The sequence below is a fragment of the Erinaceus europaeus genome, chromosome 3 (assembly GCF_950295315.1).
Source record: "Erinaceus europaeus chromosome 3, mEriEur2.1, whole genome shotgun sequence".
In the NCBI taxonomy this organism is placed as follows: domain Eukaryota; kingdom Metazoa; phylum Chordata; class Mammalia; order Eulipotyphla; family Erinaceidae; genus Erinaceus; species Erinaceus europaeus.
This window is the reverse complement of record NC_080164.1, coordinates 125063032-125077991: the sequence shown is the minus strand read 5'-3', so window position 1 is coordinate 125077991 and position 14960 is coordinate 125063032. Positions and strand designations below refer to the sequence as shown.

The window sequence follows — 14960 nt, the reverse complement described above, 5'->3', positions numbered from 1 at the left end:
CGAAAACAACATAAACCGTTGAAAACAACATGCTACCACCCAGCCTTATTTTATTTATTATTTTTGAAGTGTTTTATTTATTTGTCTAGAGACAAAGAAAAATTGAGAGGGGTAGGGGAGATAGGGAGAGAGAGACCTGTAGCACTGTTTCCCCCTGCAGGTGGGGGCGGTGACCAGGGACTGTAACTGTGTGCTCAACCAGGTACACTACCACCCAGCTCCTATTTTTTAAAAATTCATTCATTCGTCCCTCCCTCCCTCCCTCCCTTCTCTCTCTCTCTCTCTCTTTAAATGAGAGAGATTCAGGGAGAAAGATAGATCAGAGCACTGCTCAGCTCTGGCTTATGGTGGTGCTGGGCATTGAACCCGGTACCTCAGAACCTCAGGCATGAACGCTTTTTGTATAACCATTCTGTCTCCCCAGCCAGGACCTCATGCTTTTAAGTCCAGTGTATTGACAAACTTTTTTCAGGTATTATGGAAAGTCTAATAGTTGAAAGAACAGTTATTCCTGACATAAAAGAAACACGCTATTATTAATCATTTTCTTTAGTAAGTTGATAGTGTTTCATTTATTATTTTTTTATTGTTAATAGTATAATGTTATAGCCAACACTTTTAGTTGATTTAGCTTTTGATAATTGATTTTTTATTTTAAACAGTGTATTGAAAATGTCTCCCGACAGAATTGTCCAATATGTTTGGAGGTAAGCTTAGGATATTTCTTTTGCTTTGGAAATATCCCCCTGAGTCAGAATTACCCAATAATTATTTTGTCGTATTGACAACATTTGACAAAATACATTCATAGTACCATTTATCTCTTTTATAGGACATTCACACATCGCGTGTCGTTGCTCATGTCTTGCCATGTGGACATCTTTTGCATAGGTAAAGAAACCGAGTTTTTATTTTACTCAAAGATGTTTGAGAATACTGAAGTTTTTGCATTACTAATATAGTGTTATATTTTCTTTCAGAACGTGTTATGAAGAAATGTTGAAAGAGTGAGTGTTTGAGATTAAAAGTTTTAATTGTAAGATGTCAGTGTTTTTGTTTTTGCAGGATTGGGAGGTGGGGCCGATATTGCTGTTACTTGTACTGTATTAGGTAGATGCTTATTTTGAGAAAATGGGGGGGTTGATGAGAGCATTTAGTCTTAGGAGATGCTAGACTATACCTTTGTCTTCATGCTTCTGCCTTATCTCAGCAAGAGCTAATTAGAAATGGATTGATTGCTCTTACTTCCTTGCCATACTTACATAAGAACACAGTCTCGGGGCCAGGTGGTGGTGCACCTGGTTAAGCACACACATTACAGTGCCCAAGGACCCTGGTTCAAGCCCCCTGGTCCCCACCTGCAGGGGGAAAGCTTCACAAGTGGCGAAGCAGGGCTGTAGGTGTCTCCCTCTTTATCTCCCCTCCCCCCTCAGTTTCTCTCTATCTCTACCCAATAATAAATAAATGAAAAAAAAAAAATAAAAAAGAACACAGTCTCTCTGCCAGAGATATTGGCAGTGCTATTAAAAAGATATTTCTAAAATTTTTACCAAGTTATATTGACCCAGAATGAAAACCTTCAAAAAAGGTGTTAATGAGCTTACCTAAAGCTAGAACTTCATTGCAATGTAAGTATCTGGTCATTCTGGGGATTGAACCTGGAAACTTTGGTGCCTCAGGCATGAAAGTCTTTTGCATAACTATTATGCTAACACCCCAGCTCAGCCGAATTAAAAAAAAAAACTTTAAATCCCCCCCCCCCCAATTCCAGTATCACTTGTTGAGTAAATGTTGATCTATGGGATTTTCTTGTTACAAGGGTACATTTCCTTATTTCCCCAAAACAGATATCAGTATATTTTATCTTTAATCGAAGCGTCATCTTGTTCTACCACGAGGACTTAGGTATAAATTTATTTTAGAATCAGGGGAAGTATTACAGAATTTTGGGAAATGAAATAATGTGATGTGAGCAAGGTTATAGGAATACAGTCTCAGTTAGAATTTAGGAAGAAATTGAGATTGACTAATTAAAACATTGGTAGTATATGCTACAATGACTATGACCTAATTTCTCTCCATTTTAGAGAAGTGAGGGAAAGCATCATGATGTTGTATCATATGGTGCAGGATCTAGTCTTTAAAACAAAATTTAGTTTTTGATTTTTATTAAAATTTTTTAGGGGGCCGGATGGTGGCACACCTGGTTTAGTGCACATATTACAGTGCACAAGGACCCAGGTTTGAGCTCTCCTCCCCCACCTGCAGGGGGAAAGCTTTGTAAGTGGTGAAGCAGGGCTGAAGGTGTTTCTCTGACTCTCTCCCTCTCTTTATCCCCCTTTTCTATTTCTGGTTGTGTCTATCAAATAAGTAAAGATAGTAAAAAAATTTTTTTTTTTCATTTTTATGAAAGAGAACAGAGCACCACTCAGCTCTAGCATGTGTGGTTTTGTAGATTGAACTGGGACCTCTTGTTTGCATGCTATGTATTCTATCACTGACCCTTATTGAAAACTTTTATAGTGTGAAAGTTCGCAGATTTGTAACAGACAATCTTGAACTATAAAGTCTGGTTGTGTGTGGTTTGTGTACCATCTTGCATGCATCTTCTTTTATAGCTCAGTTAATAGTACTCCCCATTTAGTGTTTGGAAAATAACCTTCCTCTCTCTTCTAGAGGCTACAGATGTCCACTATGCATGCATTCTGCTTTAGACATGACTAGGTACTGGAGACAGCTGGATGATGAGGTAGCACAGACTCCTATGCCATCAGAATATCAGAACATGACAGTGGATGTGAGTATAATCAGGGCTTAAAACCTTTCAGGTTTTTCATGAAATGAATAAATCTTGTAAGAAGACTTTTTAGGTTTCTTATTGATGCTCTTGTTTATTTTTGTCCTTTTGCCCAAATCTTTCTGAAGATTATTGTTTTGGCATAGATGCCCATGTGGTGATTAATAGGAAGACAAAATAAACTTTAAATTGTAGTTACTATGAACTAACACACACACACACACACACACACACACACACACACAACTGAAAAAAGTCTTGAGAGTTATTTTTGTGCAGTTACAACACAAGATGACAGGCAGAAACTTTATTTTGAATTATTTATATATTACTTGACAATTCATATACATTTTGATCATATAGTCATATATAACTAAGTAGAGATAGCTCACTATCTAATGTTTTGTATTAATTATTTTTTATTGTTAGTTATTTCAGACTTTTATTAGGTGAATATGCTTTTTTTAAAAAATTTTTTTATTTAAGAAAGGATTAATTAACAAAACCATAGGGTAGGAGGGGTACAACTCCACACAATTCCCACCGCCCAATCTCCATATCCCACCCCCTCCCCTGATAGCTTTCCTATTCTCTATCCCTCTGGGAGCATGGACCCAGGGTCCTTGAGGGTTGCAGAAGGTGGAAGGTCTGGCTTCTGTAATTGCTTCCCCGCTGAACATGGGCGTTGACTGGTCGGTCCATACTCCCAGTCTGCCTCTCTCTTTCCCTAGTAGGGTGGGTCTCTGGGGAAGCTGAGCTCCAGGACACATTGGTGGGGTCTTCAATCCAGGGAAGTCTGGCCGGCATCCCGATGGCATCTGGAACCTGGTGACTGAAAAGGGAGTTAACATACAAAGCCAAACAAATTGTTGAGCAATCCTGGACCCAAAGCTTAGAAAAGTGGAGAGGAAGTATTAGGGAGGTACTCACTGCAAACTCTAGTGTACTTCTGCTTTCTTACTTTGGTGCCATACTCCAAACTCAGTCAATTTCTGCTTTGCGTTTCTACTTCTTCTTTTTTTTTTTTTACATGCATAACATTCCCCAGATTCCCATTTAACAATACAACCCCCAGTATGTCATTTATCATCCTTCATGGACCTGTATTCTCCCCACCCACCCACCCACCCCAGAGTCTTTTACTTGGGTGCAATACGCCAATTCCATTTCAGGTTTGACTTGTGTTTTCTTTTCTAATCTTGTTTTTCAACTTCGGCCTGAGAGTGAGATCATCCCATATTCATCCTTCTGTTTCTGACTTATTTCACTCAACATGATTTTTTCAAGGTCCATCCAAGATCGGCTGAAAACGGTGAAGTCACCATTTTTTACAGCTGAGTAGTATTCCATTGTGTATATAGACCACAACTTGCTCAGCCACTCGTCTGTTGTTGGACACCTGGGTTGCTTCCAAGTTTTGGCTATTACAAATTGTGCTGCCAAGAACATATGTGTACACAGATCTTTTTGGATGGATGTGTTGGGTTCCTTAGGATATATCCCCAGGAGGGGAATTGCAGGGTCATAGGGTAGGTCCATTTCTAGCTTTCTGAGAGTTCTCCAGACTGTTCTCCACAGAGGTTGGACTAATTGACATTCCCACCAGCAGTGTAGGAGGGTTCCTTTGACCCCACACCCTCTCCAGCATTTGCTGCTGTTACCATTTCTGATGTATTACATTCTTATAGGAGTGAAGTGATCTCTCATTGTTGTCTTTATTTGCATTTCTCTGACAATCAGGGACTTGGAGCATTTTTTCATGTGTTTCTCAGCCTTTTGGATCTCTGTGGTGAATATTCTGACCAAGTTCTCCCTCCATTTTTGGATGGAGTTATTTGTTGTCTTGTTGTTGAGTCTGACAAGCTCTTTATATATGTTGGTTATTAAGCTCTTATCTGATGTATGACATGTAAAGATCTTCTCCCATTCTGTGAGGGGTCTCTTGGTTTGGGTAGTGGTTTCTTTTGCTGTGCTGAAGCGTTTTAATTTGATGTAGTCCCATAGGTTTATACTTGCCTTAGTCTTCTTTGTAATTGGATTCGTTTCATTGAAAATGTCTTTAAAATTTATGCTGAAAAGAGTTCTGCCAATATTTTCCTCTAAGTATTTGATAGTTTGTGGTCTAACATCCAAGTCCTTGATCCACTTGGAATTTACTTTTGTATTTGGTGAAATACAGTGATTCAGTTTCATTCTTCTGCATGTTTCAACCCATTGTTTCCAACACCACTTGTTGAAGAGACTCTGCTTTCCCCATGTAATAGTCTGGACCCCTTTGTCAAAGATTAGATGTCCATAGGTGTGGGGCCTCATTTCTGGGCTCTCAATTCTATTCCACTGGTCAGTGTGTCTGTTCATGTTCCAGTACCAAGCAGTTTTGATGACAATGGCCCTATAATACAGTTTGAGATCTGGCAGTGTGATGCCTCCGGTTCTGGTCTTTTTTCTCAAGATTGTTTTGGCAATTCTAGGTCTTTTCTGGGTCCAGATAAACATTTGTAGCATTTGTTCTATTCTCCTAAAAAATGTGCTTGGGATCTTGATGGGGATAGCATTAAATTTGTAGATGGCTCTGAGTAATATATTCATTGTGATGATGTTAATTCTTCCAACCCATGAACATGGAATATCTTTCCACTTCTTTGTGTCTTTTTCAATTTCTTTGAATAGTGACTCATAATTTTCAGTATACAAGTCTTTCAATTCTTTGGTTAGGTTTATTCCTAGATATTTTATTGTTTTTGTTGCTATAGTAAAAGGAATTGATTTCTGGATTTCAATTTCTTCTTAGTGTTTGCATAGAGGAATGCCACTGACTTTTGAATGTTAATTTTGTAGCATGACACCTTAACTGTATTGCCTGATGATTTCCAAAAGCTTCTTGCTGGATTCCTTAGGTTTTTCTATGTATACTATCATGTCATCTGCAAATAAGGAGAGTTTGACTTCTTCTCTTCCAATCTGTATCCCTTGAATTCCTTGCTCCTTCCTGATTGCTATGGCAAGGACTTCCAACACTATGTTGAATAGTAATGGTGATAGTGGGTAGCCCTGTCTAGTAGTACCTGATCTGAGTGGAAATGCTTCCAGTTTTTCACCATTGAGTATGATGTTGGCTGTAGGTTTGCTATATATAAACTCCACTATCTTCAGGAATTTTCCATCTATTCCCATTTTTTGTAGTGTTTTGATCATAAAGAGATGTTGTATTTTGTCAAAGGCTTTCCCTGCATCTATTGATATGACCCTGTGGTTTTTGGTCTTACTTTTGTTGATGTGGTGGATCACATTGATTGATTTACATATATTAAACCAACCTTGCATGCCTGGGATAAACCCCACTTGGTCATGATGAACAATCTTTTTGATATACTGCTGTATCCGGTTGGCTAGAAATTTGTTTAATATTTTCGCATCTATGTTCATCAGAGATACTGGTCTTTAGTTTTCTTTTTTGGTTGTGTCCCTGTCTGCTTTTGGTATCAGGGTGCTGTTGGCTTCATAGAAGCTGGCAGGGAGTATTCCAGTGACTTCAGTCTTCTGGAAGACTTTTAAAAGTAGAGGTATTAGTTCTTCTTTGAAGATTTTGTAGAATTCATTTGTAAAACCATCTGGTCCAGGACTTTTATTTTTGGGGAGATTTTTGATAACTTTCAATTTCATTAGCTGTGATGGGCCTGTTTATGTTATCCACTTCCTATTTACTTAGTTTTGGAAGTTGATAAGGTATCTAGGAAATCGTCCATTTCTTCCCGGTTCTCTAGCTTGGTGGCATATAGTTGTTCATAGAAGCCTCGTATGATATGTTGAATTTCTGCGGTGTCTGTTGTGATATCTCCTCTTTCATTTATTATCCAATTTATTTGGGTCTTCTCCCCCCCTTTTTTTTTTTTGTGAGTCTGGCTAAAGGTTAGTCGATTTTGTTTACTCTTTTGAAGAACCAACATTTACTTTCGTTGATCTTTTGTATGGTTTTCCTATTCTCAATGTTATTTATTTCTGCCCTAACTTTAGTGATTTCTGTCCTTCTGGTTGCTTTAGGGTTCCTTTGTTGTTCTTTTTCTAGGTCTTTAAGATGTGCAATCAGGCTGTTTATTTGTGCTTTTTCTTGTTTCCTAATGTGTGCTTGTATAGCTATGAACTTCCCTCTTAGGACTGCTTTAGCTGTGTCCCAAATATTTTGATAGCTTGTGTCTTCATTTTCATTGAAGTCTCGAAACATTTTGATTTCTTCCTTGATTTCCTCTTTGACCCAGAAGTTGTTAAGAAGTGTACTGTTGATCTTCCACATTTTGGCACTGTTACTAATCTTTTGTTGATTGTTAAGTGTTAGTTTAATTCCACTGTGGTCTGAGAAGATGCTTGGGATGATTTTAATGCTCTTGAATTGGCTGATGCTGTCTTTGTGGCCTAATATATGGACTATCCTTGAGAATGACCCCTGTGGATTTGAGTAAAATGTGTATTCCAGTTTCTTGGGATGAATGACTCTGAAAATGTCCAATAGTTCTAGTTTATCTATCTCTTCATTTAGCTCCCTTATGTCTTTATTGATTTTCTGCCTGGATGATCTGTCAAGTTGAGAGAGTGGGGTGTTGAAGTCCCCTACTATGATTGTATTACTGTTAATATATTGCTGTAGCTCTTTCAGTAGAAGTTTGATGTATTTAGATGGCTTCTCATTGGGTGCATAGATATTAATAATTGTTAAGTCCTCTTGATTGACTGATCCTCTGAGCATTAAGTAGTGTCCATTCCTATCTTTTTTAATCTTATCTATTTTAAAGTCTATCATGTCAGATATAATAGCTGCTCCTGCCCTTTTTTTGTGGGCCATTGGCTTGTATGATAGTTTTCCATCCTTTCACTTTAAGTCTGTGTTTGTCTTGTTGAGTTATGTGGGTTTCCTGTAGACAGCATATTGTTGGGTTGTGTTTTCTGATCCATCTTCCTACTCTGTGTCTTTTAATAGGTGAATTCAGGCCATTGACATTTATTGATATCAAAGATTGAAGATATTTTAACGCCATTCTTGTAAAGTTTTAGAGTGTTTTGATATATGTCCTATTTGTGGTGGTCTGGTTGTTTATAGGAGACCTTTCAGAACTTCTTTCAGGGCAGGCTTGGTGATGGTTGCTTCCTTCAACTATTGCTTGTCTGAGAAGGTTTTGATGCTTCCATCTAGTCTGAATGACAGTCTAGCAGGATATAGTATTCTTGGCTGAAAGCCTTTCTCATTGAGTACTCGATAGATATCTTGCCATTCTCTTCTGGCCTATAGTGTTTGTATGGAGAAGTCTGCTGCTAATCTTATGGGTTTTCCTTTGTAGGTGACTCTTTGTTTTTCTCTTGCAGCCTTCAGGATCCTTTCTTTATCCTTATTCCTTTCCATTCTAAGTATGATATATCTTGGTGTCTTTAGGTCTGGGTTAATTCTGTTTGGGATTCTCTGGGCTTCTTGAATTTTTATCTCTTTGATGTTGTCTAGACTAGAGAAGTTTCCAGCTAGTATGGCCTGGAAAATGCTTTCTTCCTCTCCTTCTCTTTCTTCCTCTGGTATGCCAATAATGCGTATATTGTTTCTTTTGAAGTCATCCCATAGGACTCTGTTACTGTTTTCAGCATCTCTTAATCTCTTGTTGAGATCTCTTACTTCTTTTTTAGTTGTCTCTAATTCATCCTCAATCTTGCTAGTTCTGTCTTCAGCCTCATAGATTCTATTTTCTTTGCCCTCTACTGTTTTCTGTAGTTCATCTATTTTGTTGCCCTGCTCTGATACTGTTTTTGCCTGTTCAGCTAGTTGCCTTCTTAGCTCAGCGATTTCAGCTTTCAGCTCTCTAATAACCATGAGATAATTAGTATTTTCTTCCATATTCTCATTTGTTGTTCCTGCATTTCTGATTACAGTTTTTTCAAATTCTTTACTCACTCCTGTTATTATTTCCTTAGGTAATGTTTGGATGTTTGAACTCGTTATTTTGTGCTTCACCCTCTGGAGGACTTTTAGCTGGACTCTTGTCCTGGTTCGAGTCTCCAATATTTTTTCTTGTTGTTTTAACCATTTTATATATGATGTTATGAGTTCCCTTTATCAGTACTTTTCAAATTACTGATCACTATTGCCTGGATTGACTTGTGTCTAAGTAAGTTAATTAAAGGGTTCACAGTGGTGGAAGTTAACAGTTATTTCAATCCCTGAGTTGGAGCTCAGTGGTTTAAAACCCTCTTTTTTTTTTCCTTTCCTGTAGGCTATGGGAGCCTGAGGGCTCTTAAACTATCAATAGGCTTCTTAGCTTAATCACTGACGCCTGGCCAAGAGATTAAGCAGGGTGTGGCAGAGATAATCCAGTGGTTATGCAAAGAGACTTTCATAGCCCCCCAGCTATGCCAAGGAGGTATAGGTCTTCTGAGTTTCCTGGTTAGATCTCTGTCCCCTGGTGTCCCTTCCTGTCGCTGCTGCAGCTTCTGAGGGCAGTAGCAATGGAGACTCAGAGTTGCACTGGTGAGTCTCTGGGGAGTTCTCTCCTCCCTTAAGCTGTCCCCTTGTTGTGGAGCAGACTCGAGGTGGTGTCTCAACTTATAAACTGCTGAACTGTTAGCAGTCACTTAATCTCTTCTTAGGCCCCTCTCTCCTCTCTGTCACCAGCCACACATGTTTGTAGTCACGGGTGATTTACTGGGTTCCTGTGGTCATTCTAGTCCTGTCTTGTTTCGGCCCCGGGTGGTCTCCTTTGGTATTCCTAGTTGATCCGGGAGGGGAGGGGAGGGGAGGGGAGGGGAGGGGAGGGGAGGGGAGGGGAGGGGAGGGGAGGGGAGGGGAGGAGAGGAGAGGAGAGGAGGGGAGAGGAGAGGAGAGGAGAGGAGAGGAGAGGAGAGGAGAGGAGAGGAGAGGAAGCGATCTGCTGCTCGTAGCTCCCGGCATTTTCAATTTTAAAATTCAGAACTTAGTGGCCACTTAAGGTTGCCAGTGAACCACATAAAAGATGATCCTTGCTATACAAATGTATAGATTAATATTTGTTTTCATGTTTTCAACATCATTTTTGAAGGTTTGTTTTGAGCAGCCACTGCCACTTCATACTTAAGTTTTAATATACTTAAATTTTAATTCAATTCTTCACTTTTCAGATTCTCTGCAATGATTGCAATGGAAGATCTACAGTCCAGTTCCATATACTGGGCATGAAATGTACTCTGTGTGACTCCTACAACACTGCTCAAGCTGGAGGGTGTAGAGCCTCACTGGATCAGCAGTGACCAGCCTACACTGCACTGGAAAGCTCAGCATTTTCTGATGTAGAAAAAGTATCCTGTTGTATGTGTCAAAATCTATGCTTTAGAGGAGATATGCTTTGAACTAGTGTTACAGCATAAAGGATTCAGGGTCTTTATAGAATAATCACAGTTCTACAGGGGATGAAAGCCAGCGAGTTTGTGTCTTCATTGAAATTCCTTTGAGAAACTGATTATCACTGTAATTTACATTCCGAGAAGTATGTTATACATTCGTAAAACTCTGCTGTGACACTCTGCATGTAGAATTTGTTTCTAGTTCTTGATAGAACTACACTCAGCATTCTCGACTTCTGTGGACTGGCATATAATGAGAATATGTTCTCCCTTACTGTTAAATCTCTTGGGTTGTCAGAAAACCTTTACTCATTTTTTGCATAGAAAACAAAAAGAATAGTCCTGACTTTTCTTATAACCCAGTAATCACACATGCTTTAGAATTTTCTAAGACAGTCCTTTTGATCCTGTAATGTGAATTTTGATGTAATAAATGCAAATAAATATATGGAAGCTTTTTATAAAACTTTTTACAAATTTAGTGTTTTTTTGTGTGACTCATAATAAGATAGGCAGTTTAAAAAGAATCCTCTTTTGAGGTGTTTTTGCTGTCATGGTGGTATCTTTGATGATGACTTTGTCTCATGCATGCTTTTTCCTTGCTTTCTGTTTGTATGCAGTTTTTTTTTTTTTTAAAGTATATACTTTCTTTCCTAAATGGTTCGAAGTGTGTAGGGAAAATAGAAGTGACATGAAATACTAAAGATCTCTGATTTTATTACCCTGTGTTGAGCTCATGGAATTAAATGTACCTTATAAGAACACAAGTACACAAAAATACATGTCCTACAACTCACAGTACTAGCCCCACGTTTCAGTACAACCTGTTATTTCCAATTTTGGGAGATGTTTATGTTTATGTAAGTGACTCTTGCCTAGTGCTTTGAGCTCCCAGGTCTCTCCTCATCCCTGTAAGTCAGAGCAGAGATGGCCTAGACAAAATGAGGCTCTAGAAGGATAGTGGTTTCAGGTTTCAAGGCAGTCAAAGCTCTCCCACTAGGTGCTTTAGGCTTCTTGAGAAATGAAGGCCTTTGGTCTCTACAACGTATTACAGTGGCAGGAAATCTGAATCTTGAGTTCTTGACACAGTGAGGTGTGAGAAGTTCCACTTTCTGCATTTCTGGGGAGACTGCCTTTTCCACACAAGGTCTGTATTTATTCACCTTTCTTCCTTTCTTTCTTTCTTTCTTTCTTTCTTTCTTTCTTTCTTTCTTTCTTTCTTTCCTTCCTTCCTTCCTTCCTTCCTTCCTTTCTTTTTTTTAAAAAAAACCTCTTCATACTTTTTTACTGATTTACTTTTCACCGGTCTGTTCTGGCATGCTTCTGATGATATCAGAATCACCTACAAGATAAAACACAATAAATTTAAAATTGACTTAATGGCAACTGACAATCACCAGATTAGTGGCTTTATTTCCACAAGTCTATAGTAGCTATATCATCACTCCTCTAGATTGATTAAGACACCTAGATTTAACACAGACATTTCGTATATCAGGTATATCAATCAGACTTGGTTTATCACCAGCATTTAGAAAGCCAGAACTAGGTAAAGAACTAGGTCTGGGGACACATGCATGGTCTTAATGTAGCGAATGTTTAGCCTGCTCTGATGCTTATAAAACCAGAACAGTGAGATATATTCACTTTTCAAAGCCATTTCTGCATTGAATACTAGTACGTGGATGGATGCAGCCTTGCTCTCATCTGCAAAGCCAGTTGCCCGGCTGCTCGATTTCTTATCAATGAATTTATTTAATTCTCTTACAGAGACATTTGGAATTCATGTAGGAGTTTCTGATTGGGAATTCTGTGGCCACAAAGCTGCTACGTAACACCACAAGCCACCTTGTTGGCAAGGCTTCCCTCCTAATGCACAGGAAACTTTCTGATTGAACAGACTTCACTGGGCCATCACTCAGACCAGCTCCCAGGGCTAGAAGTTTCAGTTGCTGGGGGCTGCCTGAGGGCAGGGTAGGGAGTGTCAGCCTATTTCAAGGATCAATTACCAGCACCCTAAACCAGAGGCTTATTGATCTGCTCCCTCCTACAGAAATTACTTAGGAATCTCCAGGTCTTTTAAAATAGAAAGTAGAGTGGGCTGGTGGCCTATGTGTCAAACAGTATAGAGCATCAGCCTTGGGTCTGAATGTGATCCCTGCATTGCATGTGCCAGATACAAGTTCTGGTTCTCCCATCTCCTGTGAAAATACGATCATTTTACAAAAGTAAGACAACAGCGAATGAAGGAGGATGGGTGGTGGTGGCGGGGGGCACAGGTGGTGGTGCACCTGGCCAAGTGCAAGGATTACAGTGCACAAGGACCCAGGTTCAAGCCTCTGGTCCCCACCTGCAGGGAGAAAGCTTCACAGGTGGTGGAGCAGGGCTACAGGTGTCTGTGTCTTTCCCTCCCCATCTCCCTTTCCCTCTCAATTTCCTTCTTGTCTATTCAATAATAAGTAAATAAAGATATATATATATATAGGCAGGGACACTGCAGAGCTCCAGAACCCAGAGGTGGCCCAGTGGCCAGGCCATCCACCTGAGCTGGCCTTGGCTTTCTCCCACACTCTACACCAATATATCAACACATCCATTTCCAGAGAATCTTAGCAAAAACTTGAAGCAACCCTTACGTTTGGACATACACAGAATCAGTAGTAAGGTTTGTTTGTATACTAGAGGAAAGGAGAGATTGAACATTTCATGTGTAACTTCTAAAAATAAACATACCTATTTTATCCAACTTAAGGCGCAGATGAAGACAACCCTATGTGAAGGAGGCAAGGACTCCTTAAACACCAACTCATCTAGCATCTTGACATCTAGCATCCTGATGGGCTTAACAAGCCCCAGAGCCCTACTAAACCAGTATTGAGGGCTGGGGAGGCAGCATAAGTCTTTTATGCAAAAGACTTTAATGCCTGAGACCCCAGAGTTTCCAGGTTTGGTTCCCAGCAGCAGCATAAACCAGAACAGTGTAGTGCTGTGGTGTTTCTGTGTCTCTCATCAAACAAACCAAAAATCCAAGTTGATAATTTCAGGTGAAACAAGAAGCAGGCTGTTTTAAAGTCCTTGTATGTAATTATTAAGTATGACTTTACAGGTTGGGGAAGTTAACGTAATGTTTCTACAAATGACTCCTGCCTGAGGCTCTCAACTCCCAGTCTAAACCCTCTTCCCCATATGCCAGAACTAAGAATGGTTCCAGTTAAAAAAAAGTATGGCATTGGCATCACTGGGCTTATATCCCCACTTGGGTAAAAGGCTTCCTGAGAGATGCAGCCCTCTATTCTCTGCACTTCCTATTACAGAGTCCAGGACTGAAGCATGAGCTCTTGACACAGTGAGGTATGAGAAGCTCTATACATCCGTACCACATTTCCCGGGAAAAGTCCTTTCTATACAGGGCCTGTATTCACTATTTTATTTCATTCTTGTTTCTGTATCTCAAAGATTTTATCTTATTGGGAAAACACTGCTTGCTTTGACTTATGGTGGTGTTGGAGTATAAATCTGTGAACTTTGGTGCCTCAGGTGTGAAAGTCATTTTTACAGAATCCATAAGTCCCCTCATTCACTTTTTTAAAAAAGAAATAATATGGGAGTCTGGCGGTAGTGCAGTGGGTTAAGCACAGGTGGTGCAAAGCGCAAGGACCAGCGTAAGGATCCCGGTTTGAGCCCCCAGCTCCCCACTTGCAGGGGAGTCGCTTCACAAGCAGTGAAGCAGGTCTGCAGGTGTCTTTCTTTTCCCCTCCCTGTCTTCCCCTCCTCTCTCCATTTCTCTCTGTCCTATCCAACAACAATGACATCAATAACAACAATAACTACAGCAATAAAACAAGGGCAACAAAAGGGAATACATATTTAAAAAACATTTTTTAAAAAGAAATATGTATATTTTTTTGTTAAACATTAAAATTTGTTTTTAATTTATTGGATAGAGATAGCCAGAAGTTGAGAGGGAAAGGGGTGATAGGGAGAGAGACAAAGAGACACTTGCAACACTGCTTCACCACTTGTGAAGCTTTCCCCTTGCAGGTGGGGGATGGGGGCTTGAACTCGGGTCTTTGTGTACGCTCAACCAGGTGCGCTACCACCCAGCCCGCATCTTTATTTTTAATATACACACACACCCACGAGCTCTGCTTAGCTCTGGCTTGTGGTGGTGTGGGAATTGAACCAGGGATCTCAGGTCATTTGCATAACTGTCATTCTATTTCCCAAGGCCCTTATTCTCTCAAAAACATTTATTGAGAGATGACGGTCCAGAGAGGGCACAGCAACAATGTGGCAGAATTTCCCCCTGCAGGTAAGGAGCAGGGGCTTGACCTTGAGTCCTTGTACATTGTAACATGTGCACTCAACCAGGTGTGCCAACACTGGGCCCCTCTCCTATCACTCTCTAGCACTTGAAAGGCAGGAAAGGTTTGAAGATTTTAAATTTGGCCATGGATGGATCCTAGAGTCTCACACATGCAGCCTTGCTCATCTACAGAGCTAGCAGCCTGGCTGCTTGATTTCTTTTTTTTCTTCCTTTTTATTTATTATTGGATAGAGACAGAAAAATCGAAAGGGGAGGGGGAGATAGGGAAAGAGAGATACCTGCAGCACTGCTTCATCATTTGTGAAGCTTTCCCCTGCAGGTGGGGACCAGGGCCTTGAAGCTGGGTCCTTGAGCACTGTAATGTGTGTGCTTAACCAGGTGCACCACCACCTGGCCCCACTGTTCGATTTCTTATTAATGAATTTGTTTGTATACTGAATACTATCTACAGATGATATTTGGATTTCATGAAGTAGTCTCTGGTGA

At 39.9% G+C, this 14960-nt stretch overlaps 1 protein-coding gene and 1 non-coding gene across 4 annotated transcripts in view; one reads left to right on the top strand and one right to left on the bottom strand.

Annotated features, from left to right (window-relative positions):
* Nucleotides 1-10628, top strand: part of RCHY1 (ring finger and CHY zinc finger domain containing 1) — a 31872-nt gene extending 21244 nt beyond the window's left edge. For all 3 annotated transcript variants that reach the window (XM_007519807.3, XM_060187874.1, XM_060187875.1), the window contains 5 exons: nucleotides 663-707; nucleotides 833-891; nucleotides 981-1007; nucleotides 2677-2797; nucleotides 9926-10628. In XM_007519807.3, the coding sequence (XP_007519869.2) occupies nucleotides 663-707; nucleotides 833-891; nucleotides 981-1007; nucleotides 2677-2797; nucleotides 9926-10054 (381 nt within the window). In that variant the 3' untranslated portion in view covers nucleotides 10055-10628. The remainder of the gene's footprint in view (nucleotides 1-662; nucleotides 708-832; nucleotides 892-980; nucleotides 1008-2676; nucleotides 2798-9925) is intronic.
* A 1035-nt stretch (nucleotides 10629-11663) lies between these two features.
* LOC132537912 (small nucleolar RNA SNORA72) lies at nucleotides 11664-11796 on the bottom strand. The gene has a single exon (XR_009549322.1). It is a non-coding gene; the product is annotated as a small nucleolar RNA SNORA72 (small nucleolar RNA).
* Nucleotides 11797-14960: the final 3164 nt, after the last annotated feature.